Source organism: Schistocerca piceifrons, chromosome 4, assembly GCF_021461385.2.
Source record: "Schistocerca piceifrons isolate TAMUIC-IGC-003096 chromosome 4, iqSchPice1.1, whole genome shotgun sequence".
NCBI lineage: Eukaryota > Metazoa > Arthropoda > Insecta > Orthoptera > Acrididae > Schistocerca > Schistocerca piceifrons.
The window spans coordinates 310550714-310575274 of record NC_060141.1 but is presented as its reverse complement, the minus strand read 5'-3'; the positions used below and the strand labels follow the sequence as shown (position 1 = coordinate 310575274).

The 24561-nt window shown below is 42.3% G+C and overlaps 1 protein-coding gene across 1 annotated transcript in view; it reads left to right on the top strand.

The window, feature by feature from the left end:
* Positions 1 to 24561, top strand: part of LOC124794737 (LITAF domain-containing protein) — a 67520-nt gene that overhangs the window by 10007 nt on the left and 32952 nt on the right. Inside the window, exons 2-3 of the mRNA XM_047258340.1 lie at positions 16148 to 16273; positions 20324 to 20480. Coding sequence (XP_047114296.1) covers positions 16156 to 16273; positions 20324 to 20480 — 275 coding nt within the window. The 5' untranslated portion in view covers positions 16148 to 16155. The remainder of the gene's footprint in view (positions 1 to 16147; positions 16274 to 20323; positions 20481 to 24561) is intronic.

The following is a 24561-nucleotide window of genomic DNA, read 5'->3' as shown; positions in this document are numbered from 1 at the left end:
ATGCTTTCCGCATTTTGAACCATCATCCTACAATGGCAAACTGCATTCATTATAAACAGATGCATGCAAAGTGATGTCGCGTTCTTCGGGATAGCAAAATAGCTAGCTGGATTTCATTCACTAGTTCTTTTAAAGATACAGGGTACTTTTGTGGCTCAATATTATGTAAAAATCAACACCTATTTCTTTCAGGCACTGTTTATAATGTATATGTTTTACAGATTTTTTGTTGATATTGGGTAATGCAGCACACTTTCTAAACAAATTAGAAGTATTTTGAATATTTTTGAATCTTCTTAAGCTTATTAAAAAAATTATAAAGAAATTGATGCACTTTTTTCCCAAATTACTTCCTCAAATTGAGGTACCATTTAATCCAATTTTATACATTTTAAGGAGACCAAATATTTACCAGATATGCTTGACGTGATGGCTGAGATACTAGATCTATTTAATTCTACCAATTTTGTATATTATAAGGATAAAAAATATCATATCTTACATTTTATATCTAAAAAGAAAGATGATGAAACTTACCAAACAAAAGCGCTGGCAGGTCGACAGACACACAAACAAACACAAACATACACACAAAATTCTAGCTTTCGCAACCAATGGTTGCCTCGTCAGGAAAGAGGGAAGGAGAAGGGAAGGAGAAGGAAAGACAAAAGGATATGGGTTTTAAGGGAGAGGGTAAGGAGTCATTCCAATCCCGGGAGCGGAAAGACTTACCTTAGGGGGAAAAAAGGACAGGTATACACTCGCGCACACACACACATATCCATCCACACATACACAGACACAAGCAGACATTTGTAAAGGCAAAGAGTTTGGGCAGAGATGTCAGTCGGGGCGGATGTACAGAGGCAAAGATGAAGTTGAAAGACAGGTGAGGTATGAGCGGCGGCAAATTGAAATTAGAAATTAGCGGAGATTGAGGCCTGGCGGATAGCGAGAAGAAAGGATATGCTGAAGGGCAAGTTCCCATCTCCGGAGTTCTGACAGGTTGGTGTTAGTGGGAAGTATCCAGATAACCCGGACAGTGTAACACTGTGCCAAGATGTGCTGGCCGTGCACCAAGGCATGTTTAGCCACAGGGTGATCCTCATTACCAACAAACACTGTCTGCCTGTGTCCATTCATGCGAATGGACAGTTTGTTGCTGGTCATTCCCACATAGAACGCTTCACAGTGTAGGCAGGTCAGTTGGTAAATCACGTGGGTGCTTTCACACGTGGCTCTGCCTTTGATCGTGTACACCTTCCGGGTTACAGGACTGGAATAGGTGGTGGTGGGAGGGTGCATGGGACAGGTTTTACACCGGGGGCGGTTACAGGGGTAGGAGCCAGAGGGTAGGGAAGGTGGTTTGGGGATTTCATAGGGATGAACTAAGAGGTTGCGAAGGTTAGGTGGACGGCGGAAAGACACTCTTGGTGGAGTGGGGAGGATTTCATGAAGGATGGATCTCATTTCAGGGCAGGATTTGAGGAAGTCGTATCCCTGCTGGAGAGCCACATTCAGAATCTGATCCAGTCCCGGAAAGTATCCTGTCACAAGTGGGGCACTTTTGGGGTTCTTCTGTGGAAGGTTCCGGGTTTGAGGAGATGAGGATGTGGCTCTGGTTATTTGCTTCTGTACCAGGTCGGGAGGGTAGTTACGGGATGCAAAAGCTGTTTTCAGGTTGTTGGTGTAATGGTTCAAGGATTCCGGACTGGAGCAGATTCGTTTGCCACGAAGACCTAGGCTGTAGGGAAGGGACCGTTTGATGTGGAATGGGTGGCAGCTGTCATAATGGAGGTACTGTTGCTTGTTGGTGGGTTTAATGTGGACGGACGTGTGAAGCTGGCCATTGGACAGGTGGAGGTCAACGTCAAGGAAAGTGGCATGGGATTTGGAGTAGGACCAGGTGAATCTGATGGAACCAAAGGAGTTAAGGTTGGAGAGGAAATTCTGGAGTTCTTCTTCACTGTGAGTCCAGATCACGAAAATGTCATCAATAAATCTGTACCAAACTTCGGGTTGGCAGGCCTGGGTAACCAGGAAGGCTTCCTCTAAGCGACCCATGAATAGGTTGGCATACGAGGGGGCCATCCTGGTACCCATGGCTGTTCCCTTTAATTGTTGGTATGTCTGGCCTTCAAAAGTGAAGAAGTTGTGGGTCAGGATGAAGCTGGCTAAGGTAATGAGGAAAGAGGTTTTAGGTAGGGCGGCAGGTGATCGGCGTGAAAGGAAGTGCTCCATCGCAGCGAGGCCCTGGACATGCGGAATATTTGTGTATAAGGAAGTGGCATCAATGGTTACAAGGATGGTTTCCGGGGGTAACAGACTGGGTAGGGATTCCAGGCGTTTGAGAAAGTGGTTGGTGTCTTTGATGAAGGATGGGAGACTGCATGTAATAGGTTGAAGGTGTTGATCTACGTAGGCAGAGATGCGTTCGGTGGGGGCTTGGTAACCAGCTACAATGGGACGGCCGGGATGATTGGGTTTGTGAATTTTGGGAAGAAGGTAGAAGGTAGGGGTGCGGGGTGTTGGTGGGGTCAGGAGGTTGATGGAGTCGGGTGAAAGGTTTTGTAGGGGGCCTAAGGTTCTGAGGATTCCTTGAAGCTCCACCTGGACATCAGGAATGGGATTGCCTTGGCAAACTTTGTAAGTAGTGTTGTCTGAAAGCTGACGCAGTCCCTCAGCCACATACTCTCGACGATCAAGTACCACAGTTGTGGAACCCTTGTCCGCCGGAAGAATGACGATGGATCGGTCAGCCTTCAGATCACGGATAGCCTGGGCTTCAGCAGTGGTGATGTTGGGAGTAGGATTAAGGTTTTTTAAGAAGGATTGAGAGGCAAGGCTGGAAGTCAGAAATTCCTGGAAGGTTAGGAGAGGGTGATTTTGAGGAAGAGGAGGTGGGTCCCGCTGTGACGGAGGACGGAACTGTTCCAGGCATGGTTCAATTTGGATAGTGTCTTGGGGAGTTGGATCATTAGGAGTAGGATTAGGATCATTTTTCTTCGTGGCAAAGTGATATTTCCAGCAGAGAGTACGGGTGTAGGACAGTAAATCTTTGACGAGGGCTGTTTGGTTAAATCTGGGAGTGGGGCTGAAGGTGAGGCCTTTGGATAGGACAGAGGTTTCGGATTGGGAGAGAGGTTTGGAGGAAAGGTTAACTACTGAATTGGGGTGTTGTGGTTCCAGATTGCGTTGATTGGAATTTTGAGGTTTTGGAGGGAGTGGAGCTGGAGGTGGGAGATTGAGTAGATGGGAGAGACTGGGTTTGTGTGCAATGAGAGGAGGTTGAGGTTTGCTGGAAAGGTTGTGAAGGGTGAGTGAGTTGCCTTTCCGGAGGTGGGAAACCAGGAGATTGGATAGTTTTTTAAGGTGGAGGGTGGCATGCTGTTCTAATTTGCGGTTGGCCTGTAGGAGGATGCTCTGAACAACAGGTGTGGATGTGGGAGAGGAAAGATTGAGGATTTTTATAAAGGATAGGAGTTGATGGGCGTGTTGATTGGCTGAGTGGGTGTGTAGGTGAAGGATTAGGTGGGTGAGGGCAATGGATTGTTTGGTTTGGAAGTGGTATAGGGACTGATGGAAAGAAGGGTTGCAGCCAGAGATGGGAACTTTAAGTAGTACCATGTCACCCTCACAACACCTTCACAACGACCCCATTAAGTTTTATTTACATTCCCTCCGCAAACATGCCTTCGCCCTAGCCAGATTACACTCCCATATTTTATTTTCTCAGGTTTGTCTGACATTTGGCATCACCCCCAAAGGCCTCACACTTAAAGTTCCCATCTCTGGCTGCAACCCTTCTTTCCATCAGTCCCTATACCACTTCCAAACCAAACAATCCATTGCCCTCACCCACCTAATCCTTCACCTACACACCCACTCAGCCAATCAACACGCCCATCAACTCCTATCCTTTATAAAAATCCTCAATCTTTCCTCTCCCACATCCACACCTGTTGTTCAGAGCATCCTCCTACAGGCCAACCGCAAATTAGAACAGCATGCCACCCTCCACCTTAAAAAACTATCCAATCTCCTGGTTTCCCACCTCCGGAAAGGCAACTCACTCACCCTTCACAACCTTTCCAGCAAACCTCAACCTCCTCTCATTGCACACAAACCCAGTCTCTCCCATCTACTCAATCTCCCACTTCCAGCTCCACTCCCTCCAAAACCTCAAAATTCCAATCAACGCAATCTGGAACCACAACACCCCAATTCAGTAGTTAACCTTTCCTCCAAACCTCTCTCCCAATCCGAAACCTCTGTCCTATCCAAAGGCCTCACCTTCAGCCCCACTCCCAGATTTAACCAAACAGCCCTCGTCAAAGATTTACTGTCCTACACCCGTACTCTCTGCTGGAAATATCACTTTGCCACGAAGAAAAATGATCCTAATCCTACTCCTAATGATCCAACTCCCCAAGACACTATCCAAATTGAACCATGCCTGGAACAGTTCCGTCCTCCGTCACAGCGGGACCCACCTCCTCTTCCTCAAAATCACCCTCTCCTAACCTTCCAGGAATTTCTGACTTCCAGCCTTGCCTCTCAATCCTTCTTAAAAAACCTTAATCCTACTCCCAACATCACCACTGCTGAAGCCCAGGCTATCCGTGATCTGAAGGCTGACCGATCCATCGTCATTCTTCCGGCGGACAAGGGTTCCACAACTGTGGTACTTGATCGTCGGGAGTATGTGGCTGAGGGACTGCGTCAGCTTTCAGACAACACTACTTACAAAGTTTGCCAAGGCAATCCCATTCCTGATGTCCAGGTGGAGCTTCAAGGAATCCTCAGAACCTTAGGCCCCCTACAAAACCTTTCACCCGACTCCATCAACCTCCTGACCCCACCAACACCCCGCACCCCTACCTTCTACCTTCTTCCCAAAATTCACAAACCCAATCATCCCGGCCGTCCCATTGTAGCTGGTTACCAAGCCCCCACCGAACGCATCTCTGCCTACGTAGATCAACACCTTCAACCTATTACATGCAGTCTCCCATCCTTCATCAAAGACACCAACCACTTTCTCAAACGCCTGGAATCCCTACCCAGTCTGTTACCCCCGGAAACCATCCTTGTAACCATTGATGCCACTTCCTTATACACAAATATTCCGCATGTCCAGGGCCTCGCTGCGATGGAGCACTTCCTTTCACGCCGATCACCTGCCGCCCTACCTAAAACCTCTTTCCTCATTACCTTAGCCAGCTTCATCCTGACCCACAACTTCTTCACTTTTGAAGGCCAGACATACCAACAATTAAAGGGAACAGCCATGGGTACCAGGATGGCCCCCTCGTATGCCAACCTATTCATGGGTCGCTTAGAGGAAGCCTTCCTGGTTACCCAGGCCTGCCAACCCGAAGTTTGGTACAGATTTATTGATGACATTTTCGTGATCTGGACTCACAGTGAAGAAGAACTCCAGAATTTCCTCTCCAACCTTAACTCCTTTGGTTCCATCAGATTCACCTGGTCCTACTCCAAATCCCATGCCACTTTCCTTGACGTTGACCTCCACCTGTCCAATGGCCAGCTTCACACGTCCGTCCACATTAAACCCACCAACAAGCAACAGTACCTCCATTATGACAGCTGCCACCCATTCCACATCAAACGGTCCCTTCCCTACAGCCTAGGTCTTCGTGGCAAACGAATCTGCTCCAGTCCGGAATCCTTGAACCATTACACCAACAACCTGAAAACAGCTTTTGCATCCCGTAACTACCCTCCCGACCTGGTACAGAAGCAAATAACCAGAGCCACATCCTCATCTCCTCAAACCCGGAACCTTCCACAGAAGAACCCCAAAAGTGCCCCACTTGTGACAGGATACTTTCCGGGACTGGATCAGATTCTGAATGTGGCTCTCCAGCGGGGATACGACTTCCTCAAATCCTGCCCTGAAATGAGATCCATCCTTCATGAAATCCTCCCCACTCCACCAAGAGTGTCTTTCCGCCGTCCACCTAACCTTCGCAACCTCTTAGTTCATCCCTATGAAATCCCCAAACCACCTTCCCTACCCTCTGGCTCCTACCCCTGTAACCGCCCCCGGTGTAAAACCTGTCCCATGCACCCTCCCACCACCACCTATTCCAGTCCTGTAACCCGGAAGGTGTACACGATCAAAGGCAGAGCCACGTGTGAAAGCACCCACGTGATTTACCAACTGACCTGCCTACACTGTGAAGCGTTCTATGTGGGAATGACCAGCAACAAACTGTCCATTCGCATGAATGGACACAGGCAGACAGTGTTTGTTGGTAATGAGGATCACCCTGTGGCTAAACATGCCTTGGTGCACGGCCAGCACATCTTGGCACAGTGTTACACTGTCCGGGTTATCTGGATACTTCCCACTAACACCAACCTGTCAGAACTCCGGAGATGGGAACTTGCCCTTCAGCATATCCTTTCTTCTCGCTATCCGCCAGGCCTCAATCTCCGCTAATTTCTAATTTCAATTTGCCGCCGCTCATACCTCACCTGTCTTTCAACTTCATCTTTGCCTCTGTACATCCGCCCCGACTGACATCTCTGCCCAAACTCTTTGCCTTTACAAATGTCTGCTTGTGTCTGTGTATGTGTGGATGGATATGTGTGTGTGTGCGCGAGTGTATACCTGTCCTTTTTTCCCCCTAAGGTAAGTCTTTCCGCTCCCGGGATTGGAATGACTCCTTACCCTCTCCCTTAAAACCCATATCCTTTTGTCTTTCCTTCTCCTTCCCTTCTCCTTCCCTCTTTCCTGACGAGGCAACCATTGGTTGCGAAAGCTAGAATTTTGTGTGTATGTTTGTGTTTGTTTGTGTGTCTGTCGACCTGCCAGCGCTTTTGTTTGGTAAGTTTCATCATCTTTCTTTTTAGATATATTTTTCCCACGTGGAATGTTTCCCTCTATTATATTCATATCTTACATTTTAATTTTTATAATGTTTTTCCTAATAAAAATGTTTTTTTCCATAATTTAGTTGATTATGCAATAAAGCTTAAGTCTCTACATAAGTATAGACTATTGAAGTTACAGAAAAGAAATTAGAGCAATGCTTTATAAGCTTTAGGAAATATTTGTACCTGAATTCTGAAAAATGCAACTTGTGGGAAATTGCGAATGAAGATATGACTCCAGTTAAACTGTGCCTCAGAACATTCCTGAAGCACAGTCTTCATCCTGCAGTATTTCTTCATCTTCAAGCTTCCTGTTGGCATTTCTTTCAGCACTGCTTACTTCTTTGATAACTTAAAGAGCAAGTCTTTCAGCTTCATGCTCCTGCTGTCTTCCACATGCAAGCAATTGATCTTCCATATTAGAGCCACATTTTAAGCCTAAATTTCTCAGTACTTCCAACCTTCCTATCACTCCATCATTGGAACACATCACTGCATCTAGTACACCAACTTTTAATGTATTTAGTCGTACAAAAACATTCTTGGGTAATCTTTCCCATATGCAATGGTTGAAACTTTCATTTGAATTCTGAGTGCTCCCATGAAGACATTTACTAAGCAAAACAGGGTCACTCAGCTCTAAAAAATTGGTTTTAATTAATTCATAACAGGCTCAGGAACAGAATGCTTATGATGGTATATTTGACCACTTTCTTTTGCTTTTTGTAACCACATCAAGAATCTGCTCCTTTAGGACAAAGTGTGTGAACAGGGTGGTCACCTGTGGACAACTTATGAAAGTAGGTGGTCCATACAGCTTTTCTCATTGCTGTAGCATCATTCAGAGGTGCAGTTCGTCTAATGGCCAGTCCATAATAACTCTGAAGGTCTATTTCAGTTTCTGTCAATCTGCCTTGTCCAGACAGATTTTCCATCAGATAGCAACTTTCCTTTCATTTATCTTCATAGCTTCCTAAGTCTAGCACCCATCCTCTTTTGCACATGTCCACAACACTCCAGTTTTGTTACCAAGATATCACCATAAAATTAGACTCGTTAATTTTATTGAAAGCTTTAGTGTCCTCATCGCCTAGGTACTTCGTATATCTAACGTTAGAAACAGGCACTGACCTCTGAAATATTTTTAGAGTTCCATCACACTCCGTACCTTCACTGTAACCATTATAGTTCTTAGGACACTGATGTTCAATATGTCATTCAGTGTTACTATGGCAGGTATGGCAGTACTTAGATAAGCACTCAATGTAAACTACTTTTCCATTCTCCAGAGAAATAGCGCTTACAACACCATTCAAGGAATGATGTCCTCAATGTTGCCATGTCCCATCAAGTGCAACAGCAATGTCCCTGGTTCCACTAATATTTACAGCTTTTTATACTGCATGTTTCATAGATGCTTTAGACACAACCGTCAAGGCACCTAAAAGCATTTTTATGTACTTGCTGAACCTACTGGGTGGAGGAGGAAGGTCTATCAATCCACAAAACGTTTGAGCAGTCTTTTTTTTCCTTTACCTATTGCACGCATTGCATACACTATACTTCAAATTCACATCATATGTCACATCACATGAATTACGCACAATATTTGAAGTCATTTTCAAGGTAGATTTATTGCAGGATCTACACAGATCTAATTTTGACACTGAACTGTTCCTGCTACTTTGTTGTTCAGCTATTTCCAGACAGCCTACACCATCGCATTGTTTACATTTCACCACTTCCTTTGTCAAAGAAGATAAGATGCCCACATCAACAACAAAAAATCCACTACAAACAGCGTCATTGTTAACACAAAAATTTGAATCACCAGGAGGCGTGCCATGTGGGAATTTCTTCCCTGAAGAACTGATACATAGGTTACTTTCAACAGTGTGGTTTGCTTTGTTTGTGAAGTGGTTACCACGGAATTCCCTTTTATTAGATTTCTCGATGCATGGCATAGTTCGTATTTATTACACACTAAAGGATATGTACTTCCACAAATATATGTAGCACTTGGGCAACAAACATTCAGTAACACATGAACAAACTGCTTCAGTGAAACAAAAGTAAATACTAACAAAGATTATCATTTACAAACACTAGAAACCTTCACTGTTACCAAAATATGCACTATATCATGTGTATAATTGTTGGAAACAAAAAGTTCAGTTCTTTTCAATATAATACTGGTTTCTGTAACAGAAATATAGGGGACATGGTGGCATACATGACCCAAATTTTAAAATTTGATATATACAGGTCATTTTTCATGTGAAACCTTGTAATGTATGTTTCAGTGTAATCAGCAGAGACTATAGAATTTATTAGTCATAAAAAGTACCCTGTATCCTTAACAGTTCCACACCTTCCTCTGTCATGTGGGCCAACTTCAGACGGCTCTCTGGGACCAAGATCCATTCATCAATTTCCGGCCTGACAGAAGAAGACTATGTTATCGTGGACCCTATTGCTATCTCCAGCACCTTGGGCTGCCATTTTTTGGAATGCCTTCCTGCATCAGAAACAAGCGGGGGAGGCTCGGGCGATACTCTTCTCTTCTCAGAAATGTGAGTGCTACAATGCCTCCTTCACTATGAGGGAGCTTGATCATCCTCTGTCCCAGGGCTATCCGTTGTCCACATTCGGATGTTGCAGCATCTTTCTCTTGCTGGCAAGTACTTTCTGCTTAACATGTACAACCACATCTGGGCAGAGGGCACATTACCTGGACTTTGGCATGAAGCCACCATCATACCCATACCGAAGCCCACTAAGGACAAAAGCCTTCCTTCTAGCTACCACCCTGTCTCTCTCAACAGCTGCGTTTGCAAGGTGATGGAACGTATGATTCATGCCCGGCTGGTATGGTGGCTCGAGTTTCACAATTTTCTAACGACTGCACAGTGTGGATTTCAAGCACGGCATTCTGCAGTTGACCATCGCATTACTTTGTCCACTCATATTATGAATGATTTTCTGTGGAAATCCCAGACTGTGGCTGTGTTTTTCGATTTGGGGAAGTCCTATGACACCTGCTGGTGAACTGGTATCCTCCATACTCTTTACACATGGGGCTTCCGTGGCTGCCTGCCTGCCCTGTTTCCTTCAGGAATTTTAAAAAGACTGAGTTTTCAAGGTGCATGTGGGTTCTATCTTGTCAGACACCTTTATCCAGGAAAATGGTGTGCCTCAGGGTTTCGTCCTGAGCGTCATCCTCTTTGCTATTGCCATTAACCCTATAACGGCCTGTCTCCCGCCGGGCAGCTCCAGCTCCCTTTTTGTTGACAATTTTGCCATACATTGCTGTTCTCCACAGACCTATCTCACTGAGCGGCATCTTCAGTGATGTCATGACTGTCTTAACTACTGGAGCATCGACAATGGCTTTCGTTTTTCCGCTGACAAAACTGTCCGTATGACTTTCTGGCAGTGCAAATGGTTTCGCCCACCATCTTTACATCTTGGGCCTGTTGCCCTTCCATTTGTTGAAACGACAAAATTCCTGGGGCTCATGCCTGATAGGAAACTCTTGGTCCTCCCATGTTTCTTAAGTGTCAGCTCGCTGTATACAGTTCCTCAATGTTACTTCCTGGGGTGCCGATCGAACCACCCTGCTCCGTTTGTACCGCTCTCTTGTCTGTTCGAAACTTGACTATGGGTGCTTTGTTTATGCGCCTGCATGTTCGTCCCTCTCACGCAGTCTCAACACAATTTGTCATTGTGGCATCCGTTTGGTCACTGGCACCTTTTACACTAGCCCGGTTGAGAGTCTGTATGCTGAAGCTGCTAAACTACCTTTGTCCTACCGCCGTGACTTTCTCCTCAGCAGGTATGCATGCCGTTCGTCTGTCATGCATGGGCACCCATCCTGTGCCTCCTTCGATGATTCCTTTGACCACCAGTATGGGGTGCGTCCCTCTTCTCTGTCTCCTCCAGGAGTCTGCTTTCGGCACTTGCTATACCAGATTAACTTCACACTACCTGCAACTTTCCCGGTGGGTGTGAACCCTTCATGACCTTGGCATTGTGAAGGGGCCCATGTTAAACTTGGCCTTCATTCACTTCCTAAGGACACTACTCCAGCCTTGCTTTATTACCTTCAGTTTCACGACCTTTGCATAGAACTTTGCACTAGTACCTTTGTGTACACTGATGGCGCTTGGGCTGACCGTGGGGTCGGGTGTGCCTTTGTTATTGGCGCCTGTGTCTTTCAATATAGGCTTCCAGCACACTGGTCAGTATTTACACCTGAGCTCTTCACCCTGTATCAGGCCATGGAGTACATCCGGTGATATAGACTTTTCAATTGTGCCCCCTCCTCAGACCCACTCAGCACTCTTCAAAGTCTGTGTGTGCTGTACACCTCCCACCCCTTAGTGCAATGGTCCCAGGAAAACTGTCACTTGGTCACTCTTTGGTGGAGCCACCGTGATGTTTGTGTGGGTTCCTGGTCATTCAGTCTGCCAGGAAACAAGGTTGCTGATGCTGCTGCCAAGGCTGCAGTCCTCGTACGTCAGCCCACTAGTTCCTATATTTCCTCCGATGATCTCTGAGTTGCCATCTGTCAGGAGGTGGTGTCCCTTTGGCATTTCCAATGGTCCTCCCTTCACGGGAATAAGCTCCGGCTTATTGAGCCTCTCCCAGGGGCTTGGACGACTTCCTCATGGCCCTCTTGCCAGGAGGAGGAGGTCATTTTAACTAGGCTGTGTATTGGGCACTGCCTTTTTAGCCATCGCCATTTAATAAGTGGCGCTACCCCACCACTTTGTACTCATTGCACCCAAGTTTTAACTGCCCGCCACTTCTTGAAGAAATGCCCTTTCTTTAACCGTTTACATTCCCACTTGGGTTTGCCGTCTGAGTTATCGACTCCTTTAGCAAATGACATGCAGACTTTTGACTGTGTTTTACTTTTTATCTGCCAAAGCAATATGGCGAAGGCCATTTAATTTTTAGTTTTGGACCTCTGTTTCTGTAGGGTGTCTTTTTAGCCTTTTCTCCACGTCCCAGTTTTTAGATGTCTTCTTTTACTTCAATTGGGACTGATGTATAGTCGTTTTTTAACTCGTCTCTGTCTTTGTGTTCTATAGTTTTGACTTGGGTGCATATGACCCCAGTTGTTTTTGTGCCCTAAAGCAAAGCGAAGTCACCTGCTACACAACTGGGAGCCCGGAAAGGACAGAAGGAATACTCCCTCGAAGACTTCTTATCTTCCTCCAGCCAACACACCTGAGTCTTCCTCTGCCAACTGGAAACGCTCAGAGAGATCAAACAACTGCAAATGGTCATTTCCTTCACCGATTCTGAGATCCTCTTTGGCAGTGTTGCCACGTGATACCTTCGGCCGGTCGACCACCATATCACCGGTGCGCATCTCCAACCATTTTTCTGCTGTGGACTCTGCAGACTGACAAAAGGAGAATGCTAACACCTCTGTAGATCTCATGGAGCAGGATCCTCCAGCCTCTGCACCCTGTAGTAGTGAGTTTTTGATCGCCAGAATGGGGCACATCCCTCTTCTGTTATCTCCTGGAGTTCACTTTTGGCCATTGCTCCAGCAGTTTAACTTTGTGCTACCTGTCTCTTTCCTGATAGGTGTGAACACTTCACCACTTTCGCTTTATGTGGCGGCCCTTGTTCACCTTGGCCTTCATTTGCTTCCTAAGGACATTTCTCTGTCTTGGCTCTATCACTGTAAGTTTCATGACCTTTGCATGGAACTTCATGGTAGTACCATTTTTGTACACTGGTGGGTCTTGGCCTGACCACGATATTGAGTGCCTTCGTCATTGGCACTGACATTTTTCGGTATCGGCTTCCAGAACACTGCTCGGTATGTACAGCTGAGCTCTTCAACCTGTTTCAGGTTACGCGGTATATCTGGAGACACAGCCTATTCAATTGCGCCATCTGTTCTGACTTTCCCAGTGCACATCAGAGCCTCTGTGTACTCTACACCATTCATCCGTTAGTGCAATGGATCCAGGAAAGCTGTCACTTGCTCACTCTTGATGGTGTCACTGATGTTTATGTGGTTTCCTGGTCACATCAGTCTGACGGGAAATGAGGCCTCTGATGCTGCTGCGAAGGCTGTAGTCCTCATACCTTGGCCCGCTAGTTCTTCCATTCCCTCCAATGATCTCTGTGTTGTCTGTCTGCAGGTGGTATCACCTTTGGTCTTTGCTTCATGGGAACAAGCTCCGGGGAATTAAGCCCCTCTCAGCAGCTTGGACAACCTCCTCTCGGCCCTCTCGCCGTGAGATCATTTTAACTTGGTTGCGTATTGGTCACTGTCTTTTTAGCCATCACCTTTAAGTGGTGCTCCCACACCACTTTGTGCTCATTGCCCTCAACCTTTGATGGTTTGCCATTTCTTGATGGAATGCCCTTTTTTAAACCACTTAAGTTCTCATTTATGTTTGCTGTCTGAGTTATTGGCCGTTTGAGTGAATGGTGCACGGGCTGTCAAACACATTTTACTTTTTATCTATCATAGCAATAAGGTGAAGGACATTTAACCATTAGTTCAGGACCTCTGTTTCTCTATGGCGTATTTTATGGACTTGCTTCAAGTTCCTGTTTTTTAGCTGCCTTTCCTTCTGTTGATTGGGCTTTGTGTGTAGTAATTTTAAACTCCTTTTTTTCTTTATGTTGTATGGTTTTGACAGGGACACGTATGACCCTGGTTGTTTTTGTGCCCCAAAAAATCAAATCAGTTTTCATCTGAAAACGTCTAAATTCTCCACTGCTCTTTAGTCCAGTGTACATGCAGTCTGGCCCATGCCAGCCTCATTTTCCTCATTGCAGCAGTTAAAAATGGCTTTGTCTTGGCATCTCTAGTTCTTATTCCCATTGCACAGTCTTTTCCTTATGACTGATGAGCTGGAATCAGCTCCCGTTGCCTCTTGCCATGGTTTGCCAGTTCAAGTGAAGTAGCACTCCTGTTCCTCAGGCTTATTCGTCAAAGTATTCTGTCCTCGTAGGGTGAAGAAATGCATGGGCACCTTCTTCGTGGTAAATTTTCCATATTTGCTTTGGCCATCAACTTCTGCAGATTTTGACTCACAGCTGAGCTTGAGCTCAGACACCATGATGCTAAATGCAAACAAGCACAATAGGAAGAAAATGTCTAAAAAATCCAGCAACGCTTGCAAATTAGAGCTAGTGAATGTCAAACCTCAGTTAATGCAGAGCAATGAGGCAATAATTGGCAGTATGGGATCACATTGTTGCCATGCACCCCTCCCCCCCCCCCCCCCCAAAAATAATACATTTACATTTCTGCACGAGGATATGTAACTAACAAAAGAACATCAATGCAATCAAGAGCATGCAATACCTTAGAACAGTATTGTATTTAAGAAGGGTAAAAGAATGGATCTGCAAAATTATAGATCAATACCCTTAACATTGGTTTGCTGCAGAGTTCTTGAATATATAGTGTCAGTTTGAATATCCTAAATTTCCTTGATACCAAAAGGCTTCTGTCCACAAATCAGTATGGATTTAGAAAGCATCACTTATGCAAAACTCAGCTTGCCCATTTCTCACATATGTTGTGAACCATGGGCTAAGGGCAGCAATAAGATTCCACATTACTAGATTCCCAAAACAATACGAGAGCAGGAAAATTGCTACTCACCATATAGCGGATATGCTGAGCCGTGTTAGGCACAATAAAAAGATTCACACAATCATAGATTTTGGCCATTAAGGTCTTTGTCAGCAGAAAACACACACACACACACACACACACACACACACACACTCACTCACTCACTCACTCACTCTCACGCAAGCACAGCTTGCACGCACATCAGCAGAGAGCTCTCTGAGACTGCAGATGTGTGTGCAAGTTGCGCTTACGTGCGTGCGTGCGCGGGCGCGCCTACTGCTGACAAAGGCCGTAATGGTCGAAAGCTATGATTGTGTGAATCTTTTTATCGTGCCTATTGCAGCTCAGCATCTCTGCTATATGGTGAGTAGCAACTTTCCTTCTCTCGTATTGTTACATTCCAGCCTGGATTTTCCATTGTTAGATTCCCAAAACATTTGATATGTTGCCCCACTGCAGACTGTTAACTGAGTTACAAGCATGTGGAAAAAAATGTAGGTTAATACAGATGAATAAAAAAATAATTCTGTAATGTTTGAATACAGCTTTAATAGTATGTCAGTCAACATCACAAAGTGGTATGAAATGGAATGAGCTTGTGATGATTGTGGCTGGGAAAGTGAATGGTCAGCTTTGGTTTATTGGGAGAATTTTGGGAAAGCGTTGTTCATTTGTAAAGGAGACTGCATATAGGCCACTATTGCGACCTATTCTTGAGTACTCTTAGTGTTCAGGATCTGCAGCAGGTTGGATTAGAGAGATATCAAAGGAATTCAGAGGCTGGCTGCTAAACTTGTTACTTGTAGATTTGATCAACATTCAAGTGTTACAGAGATACTTAAGGAACTAAAATAGGAGTCCCTGGAAGGAAGGTAGTGGTCTTTTTAAGGACCTCTATTGAGAAAATTTAGAGGACCAGCATTTAAGGCTGACTGCAGAATGATTCTACTGCCATCATCATAAATTTTGCACAAGAACCACAAAGATAGGATAGGAGAAACTGGGACTCATATGGTGGAATATAGATAGTCATTTTTACCGTGCTCTATTTGCAAAGAAAAGGAAAGAAAATGAATGTAGTGGTATAGGGTACCCTCTGCCATGCACCATATGGTGGGTTGCAGAGTATGGATGGAGGTGTAGATGCAAGTGAAAAACACTGTTTTCATAAGTGTCCACAGCTGATTTTGTTGGATGAAGGCAAGGGCATAAAACCAATTGGATCATACCTTGTGAAGCACAATGAGATTAAAACAAAACATAGTATTAATTACTATTCTAAAAAGTCTTTTGAAGTTTTTCACTTTGAATCACGTTGGCGTGCAGTAAAGTCTAGTGGTTGTATATTGTGTAGATCGTGTGATTGACTTATTTGGTATCCTTTGTGTTGAAGTTTGTGAAATATCATTGATTACAGGAAACTTCAAGTAACAAGCAGTCATACGGTAGTTCCAAAGTGGATTCAATTCCCCCCCCTCCCCTCCCTTGGTGCTAATGTCACGCAAGAAATTTCACTTATTACGAGCTAGATGATCACCTTAGAAATCTTATTTATGTACAGTCCTGATAATTTGGTTTTAATTCAAAGCTGTATGTGTCTATTTGCATTTTTGCCATCTGCAGAGAACAAAATGAACAAAGCAGGACCTGTACCTCCACAATATGGGCCACCTCCAGCTGCACCTCCAAGCTACTCCCAGGCTGTGGGTGGAGTACCACCATCTAGCCCCTTCACTCCTGGGCATTCATGTAAGTTTTACCGTACTTGTTTTGTAAGGATATGACATATCAAATCACCATAGAAAATTTGAGCTACTGTAGAACAAAAATAAAGGTGGTCAGTCTTCCATATTATACTGAAGTAGTAAATGCAACACACAAAAGAACTAACGTTGAATGCATTTTTTTACGTAAGAAAGGTGTTACCTCATGTGCCAAGTGGGCAGTACCCTGCAACACACAAATTTTAATGGCAAGATGACTTGGCTCTAAGATTTGACGTACGATAGTGTAATTAATTTAGAAAAATGCCAGTAATTTTTGTGTAGACTGTTAGCTTTACATAATTGAATATATGAAATTTAAAGTGATGATCAAATAAAATATATATTTTTATAATCCATTATTAATGTTTAACAGAAAACATCTTTTAAAACTTTCAGAATTTCAGCAGTGTATTTCATGTCATAAAGTAATATCTTCCTTGGTACGTCCAATATTTTCCCTTGTGTAAAGAGGCTGATGTATGTACCTAAACATGCATTGGCTGTTGGTAAGACAATAAAAATCTCTCTTGCTTTTAGACAGTCCCAGTCCGCCATTGACTATACTCATTACCAAACAGAAATTGTGTTTTGTAGGTATGTAACATGACATCTTAACTAACTTGTAAAGGTGTTGTAGGATCTGTGAGAAAGAAAAATCTTCAGTCTTGACCATTTTTATTGACAGTAACTGTCAGCATCATATACTTAGCAGGTCCTCATATTTTTCTAGAACTCAGAGTATGTCACTTACTTTGCTCTGTTGTAACAACCCACTACAAATGGTACAATAAATTAATGTTAAAACTAATATGAATTTGCTTCAAAATAGCTCTTAAAGCTTGTTACAGTTGCTGGGGTTAATTGTAGTGGGTAGCTATGATGTTACTGTTTAACTTCTGATTCATTTATCATCATGTGATTGTCATTGCTTCACCACAGATAATAAAAACTGGATATTCGTGCATGTAGGATCTCATTCGCACATTCTAATAAATAACAAAGACAGGTTTATATTAATTTTGACACTGTACTGAAACATAAGTTCTCAAAGTATGTCATCAGTTTTGACAAAAACTGAGAATTATTCGTTCCAAAATTAAGTATTCTGTCTCCGAACTGTCACATACTGAACTTGGTTCAAGTACAGGGTTATTTGTACATTACATAATTAAATTTTTGTATGTCTTAGTAACATGATTAAGAAAATTTACAATTCTGCACGAGTCCAGATTCACAGTTTTGCTTTTCGAAGTGTATTGACTGTTTTATATAAACAAAACCTCAGTAGAAATAAGTTTTTATTACAAAATCATCAAAGTATCTTTCTGAAACAATTGAGACAGAAAATTGTAATATACTTTTAAATTATATTTTCATTTTTAATACTAACATTTTCATAAATTATTCCTTAGATGAATAATATTTTACAATTGTTTTGAAATGTACAGTCTAAAAATGCTGTTAAGGAGAGCCAGTGTTATGTCAATTTACCAGAATGTTAGACAAAAGCAATTTAATGTAGTAATAATAATAAATATTTGTCTGATTTGCAGCTTATGGATTGGAGTGTACATCAGTCCCAGCATCAATACCTTCATTTTAGTGTTTCCTGGTTTGCCATATTACACTATTTTGAAAATGTTGAAGATAGCTGATATTTCTCATATAGAGATTGAGTATCAAATAAGAGATGTATCACTAGGCTATATGTACAAGAACCATTTGAAGCAGTAGAAGTTTTACAATTAAACATCAACAAATAAGCATTCATCCTTGGAAATGAATATTATGCTCATCGCAAGCACTTTAAAGGCCTATTTCTTTCAGACAACTAGACACTTTGAAAACATTGACTAGTGAGTTACTTTTTGACACTAGGCATTAATTCACCTCCATGCAGCAGCCATATAAAATTTATTCCATGTGCCAGATGCCCGTGTACTGTACTGTTACTTGCACAAATGCATGGTCTTGTGTCGATTCGGCTGAATAAGATCCAGCCTTGTCAAACAGGTAAACACCAATGAGCTTTTAGCCAAATGCTCCTTGGCTGTTGCCGTGTTTTTGCTGGCCTCATCCTTATGTAGCTGTAGTACCAGTACTATCTAAAGCCACTTGATTTGGCTGGAAGTCTTTGAAGATTTGAAACTGTTCCTATTTAGATCAGAGAGAGACTAATGTTGACATCATAAACAGTTTTAACAATAGTGTTATTTTTTTTTCATTTTTGGCTGGACAAAAGAATACTGTGTGTGAAATAACCATAGAGAGAATAATACTTACGTGAGAGGTCCAGGTTGTTTTTCATGATGAATAAATCTGCTCTAGCTGTACTTGACAAATCCTTTTTTGATAAAATCACACACATAACATGCATTTTGGGATGTAAATTCCATCTAAGACACTAGAAGAAAAGTAAGAGGGATACTACATAGAATTAACATGAAACAGTTAATATAAATGTGAACATAAGGTAGTAACTTGATTGCATACAAGAATTTATCAAGATCCTATGCAGGTGAGGCTTGAGAAGGTTCTTTGAGTGGACCAGTACAACTCTGGGTAAATGGGGCCTAACAGAAGAAGCCATGAATGTATCAACAAATAAACTCTCATTGCCAGCCTAATGTAACCTATGAACCAATAGTGATTGGCTGGACGTGTGGTACAGATTTAAGAAAGTAAAGTGGAGGCATAAATGCTGTAGAATGCCATTTTATTAATCTTAAAAGTAGCATACCATACAAATGCCCAGCCCTGCAGCTTGTCGTGGTCACCCAGCAAGATCAGTCAGCAGACTGCTGCACAAATCACAATGAGATGCCTCAGTAAACACACGTCTTGAAGTGGCTGCTGCCAGAACGAATACTGAGGGTCGGCGGGAGGGACAAACGAAAAAATCGTAGCTAAAAACATGCCTACACCACCACAATTTCTCTCAAAACTATCCACAACTAATAGTGCTAAAACCGTATTACTACATGAGTGGCATTAATTAAGACAAGCCTGATACAGAGCAAACAAGAAAAGGAAAACAAGCAATGTAAAATGCAATTGTCATGAACTTAAAGTAACACAAATGCATAATAAAATTTTCAAGAAATAAAAATTATAAAACAATAGTATAAAATATGAGGCCAAACCAACGTACCTCATATTAAACTTAATGATGGAAGATGCCAGTATACAAAGTACTTCACATTAAGAATACAATTTCTTTGCTTTTACTCCTGTCCTACATCCTGAAGCCCAGGCCGTGTGTACAGTTTAATTCAAATAAAAGATTCATAAAGTACAACTGTAGTGGATTTAGTATGTCCCTCAAAGTGTATACTAGTCCAGGTTGTGGTTTGTAATTAATGAAGACAGAATTTTATTGCTCTCTCAACAAAAATACTGCTTGTACTTCCACCACAACTTGCAAGAATATCTTATACTGTCGGTGACTAATGAGTGAGCTGATGTTAATATCAAATGTCCAGCCAAACATTATAGGTAATAATTGATGTGGGAACAGATATACAAATGTAAATTTAATATTTACTTTCTGAATTACTAGTCTGGCAAATTATTTTATTTCAGTCCATAAGAAATGTGTAGCTCTGATAAATTGGTTCTCATTTCTTTGTGCTTACTAGAATTGGTCCTATTTTACTGACAATGTAGGAAAAGACAGATTGCTACTTACTGTAAAGAAGACACGTCAAGTTGTAGATAGGCACGTTTAAAAGACACTCACATACAGGTTTTGGCCACAGCCTTCACCAGTAAAAGAGAGACACAAACATCATTTGTACACCTCATGTGCACACGACTGCCAACTCCAGCATCTCGGGCCGGAAATTGTGCCTCTCTGCAACTCAACGTGTCTTCTTTACGGCAAGCAGCAATCCTTGTTGATATTTCTACTTGCCGCTTCCATTTATTCATATTTTATCAACATATTCTGTGTACAATACAATAGTCATTTCTTGTTTTCAAGTTAGATTTTGTTTATGCAAAGCTGATAAATCTATTTTATTGCATGCTGTAGTATCAGGAGGGCCAACAATTGTCACAACAGTGGTTCCTGTGGGCCCACAGCCAACTCACATGATTTGTCCATATTGCCATGCTGAGGTTGACACTGCTACAAAGACAGAACCAGGATTAATTGCATATATTTCTGGTGTTGTTATTGCTCTTCTTGGGTGAGTATAAACAGTAAAAATGTTATTTACAATCTTGCTTCAATGCAATTAAAATGTGGTTATTCATTACCATTAGCAGATCATCTGTAAATAAACTTTTCTCAGCAGAGACTGTACTTATTGCAGAATCTGACACTTTGTTTGTAGGTCTTACTAATTAATCATAATTAGGATGTTGTTGTAGTTTAGACTCTGTTGGAAATAATGAATTGGAATTCACACCTCTACTAGAAAACCACCTTCGAACCATTGCTCAGGCTGTTGGTATGGACCTTTTCATTCTTTTTTCTGTGCTTTCATAGTTAGTAATAGTTTGTGTGTGCTGTTACTTCTATGTGAAAGTAATTTTTTTTCCTTTGGTTTCAAAGAAAGGCAGGTGTTCAAATAAAGATTCAAAAACAACAGGTTATGGACCCAGTCCACCCACTGAACGAGTATTACACAAAACTGCTGTTTATTTGAAGCAAGGAAAATTAAGAATGTATCCATTAAATCAAAAAAGTCCATCTCAATACAATACACATTTACTGAACCTAAACATGAGTTCCAAAAACTAAAAGCAAGAGAAAATTACAAAACACCACAGTTGGCTTGAGTTATCTGCAGCAATGAATACTGGGCAAGATCACAGTTGAGAGTAAAACACGTACTGCAAGGGCTAAAATAATCTTGTCAGTTGACCCTTCTATTTGTGTGTCTCTACAGAACACTATGACTGTGAAAGAAACATAGGAGAAATTAAAACAAATCTACGATGACTAAGAGCTTTAGTGAAGTCTCCTGAGAACAGTCTTAACATCTAGATTGGAGAACTGTTCATCTGTGTAAGAATGTGTGTCAAGAATCATTTGAAACAAATTGAATGATCTTAATTTGAAAGTGAAAGGCCAAGTGGGTAGTATGTACACTACTGGCCATTAAAATTGCTACACCAAGAAGAAATGCAGATGATAAATGGGTATTCATTGGACACATATATTATACTAGAACTTACATGTGATTACATTTTCATGCAGTTTGGGTGCATAGATTCTGAGAAATCAGTACCCAGAACAACCACCTCTGGCCGTAAATAATAGCCTAGATACGCCTGGGCATTGAGTCAAACAGAGCTTCGATGGCGTGTACAGGTACAGCTGCCCATGCAGCTTCAAAACGGTACCACAGTTCATCAAGGGTAGTGACTGGTGTATTGTCACGAGCCAGTTGCTCGGCCACCATTGACGAGACGTTTTCAATTGGTGAGAGATCTGGAGAATGTGCTGGCCAGGACAGCAGTCGAACATTTTCTGTGTTCAGAAAGGCCATAGAGGACCTGCAACATGCGGTCGTGCATTATTCTGCTGAAATGTAGGGTTTCGCAGGGATCGAATGAAGGGTAGAGCGATGGGTCGTAACACGTGTGAAATGTAATGTCCACTGTTCAAAGTACCGTCAATGTGAACAAGAGATGACAGACGTGTAACCAGTGGCACTCCATACCATCACGCCGGGTGATACGCCAGTATGGCGATGACGAATACATGCTTCCAATGTGCGTTCACCGCGATGTCGCCAAACACGGATGTGACCATCATGATGCTGTGAACAGAACCTGGATTCATCCGAAAAAATGTTTTGCCATTCGTGCACCCAGCTTCGTCGTTGAGTACACCATCGCAGGCGCTCCTGTCTGTGATGCAGCGTCAAGGGTAACTGCAGCCATGGTCTCTGAGCTGATAGTCCATGCTGCTGCAAACGTCGAACTGTTCGTGCAGATGGTTGTTGTCTTGCAAATGTTCCCATCTGTTGATTCAGGGATCGAGATGTGGCTGCACAATCCGTTAAAGCCATGTGGATAAGGTGCCTATCATCTCGACTGTTAGTGATACGAGGCTGTTGGGATCCAGCACGGTGTTTTGTATTACCCTCCTGAACCTACCGATTCCATACTCTAACACTCATTGGATCTCGACCAACGCGAGCAGCAATGTCGTGATATGATAAACTGCAATTACAATAGGCTACAATCCGACCTTTATCAAAGTTGGAAACGTGACGGTATGCATTTCTCTTCCTTACACGAGGCATCACAACGTTTCACCAGGTAACGCCAGTCAACTGCTGTTTGTGTATGAGAAATTGGTTGGAAACTTTCCTCATGTCAGCACGTTGTAGGTGTCGCCACCGGCGCCAACCTTGTGTGAATGCTCTAAAAAGCTGATCATTTGCATATCACAGCATCTTCTTCCTTTCAGTCAAATTTTGCGTGTGTAGTATGTCATCTTTGTGGTGTAGCACTTTTAATGGCCAGTAGTGTATATTATAAGCAGACCAGCCTAATGAGTAAACACCAGTGATGAGGGGTTTAGAATCTCCAACATGCCAATAATGGGAAATTCCATTAAAAACAAAGTACTACAGGAAGTAAAGAACGAGGTGTGCAGCAATTCAAGTCGTAATGGCTCAGCTGTTCAAGCAAATGAAAAGCACAGTTGCAATGACGCACACTACATTCGCAGCATTCCTAGCCTTTAAAACTCAACAAATCTGTGCTCGTAGCGAAGAATTAACACAGTAGAAACAAGACAGTTGGAAAATATTGATTATAGATACTGTCACATTCATGAAACAGAGAAGAAATTGATAGTCAGAACATCATTAATCAGTGGAATGTGGAAACTGGATCAACAAAGTCATCACTATGTTGAACCAAAGTGTGCATCCTCGTCTAACAGTGAAACCTATGGCATAGAAGATTAGTCCCTCTACAATCAGATGTGATGGAAGAATTATGAAAAAGTTCGGCGAGTGGCCTCAGATATGTAGGTCGATTGATAGTCTGCATTATATCTTTGACTGCAAACTAGGTTTTCCTTCACACAGTCCACTTCTAAATCTAAATGGATTTTGGGGTTAGTACTTTTTTATTTGTGCAGTTAAACGCAAACCTTATCAATTGAGGAACTAAAAATTTTCTAGCACTAATGATCTTCTGACAAAGTTTTTTCTTTTGTTTTGTTTTGCATTGTCAGCAGTAAATACCAAGCATTCAAGATTATTCACAATTTTTAAAGGTTTGTAGAGAATCAGACAAGTGAAAGATGTTATTTCTTATGAAATGATAATGAAAGAAGTATGTAAACAAGAGACTCAAAGAAATTCTTAAAGTATGAAAGAATTAAACATCAAACCATGATTCTCCACACTCTGGAACAAAATGATGTAGCAGAGAGACTCAATAGATCAGTCATGGAAAAAGTGAGATGATGATGTTGGATGCGAAATTACCTATGAAATTTTGGGGAGAAGCAGTCTCCACCACAGTTTATCTTATTACCCGTTAACCTAAGATTTAAGGTAAGCAGCCTGGACCCAAAATGTAAAAAAGATTGCCAGGTTTTTGGGAAATTCCATGGTTTGGCAAATCTGTCCGATGTGCCAATCGTGCACGACTTACAGAATATTAGTACATGCCTAAGAGCCAACTCACTTACAACCTCATGTAATAATTGTTAGAAATACTTCAAAATATTTATCATCTATCTATACAGTATAATATAAATCAGTACCATTTATCTCCAATTCTTCAGTACATTAATAATTCACATAATTAGCGCTCTTCCAAAAAGGTACAACACAAGTCAGTAATCTTGAAGGATGTGATATCATTTGAAACATACAGGTACTTGCATTGGAACTTCACATCTGTTTTTTATTTTCCATGCAAACTCTACATAGCCTTGATTTTGATGCTGTTGGGTCAATGTTGTTGTGGTCTTCAGTCCTGAGACTGGTTTGGTGCAGCTCTCCATGCTACTCTATCCTGTGCAAGCTTCATCATCTCCCAGTACCTACTGCAACCTACATCCTTCTGAATTTGTTTAGTGTATTCATCTCTTGGCCTCCCTCTATGATTTTTACCCTCCGCACTGCCCTCCAATACTAAATTGGTGATTCCTTGATGCCTCAGAACTCTCCCCAATTCTGTTCAATACCTCCTCATTATTTATGTGATCTACCCATCTAATCTTCAGCATTCTCCTGTAGCACCAAATTTTGAAAGCTTCTATCCTCTTCTTGTCGAAACTATTTATTGTCC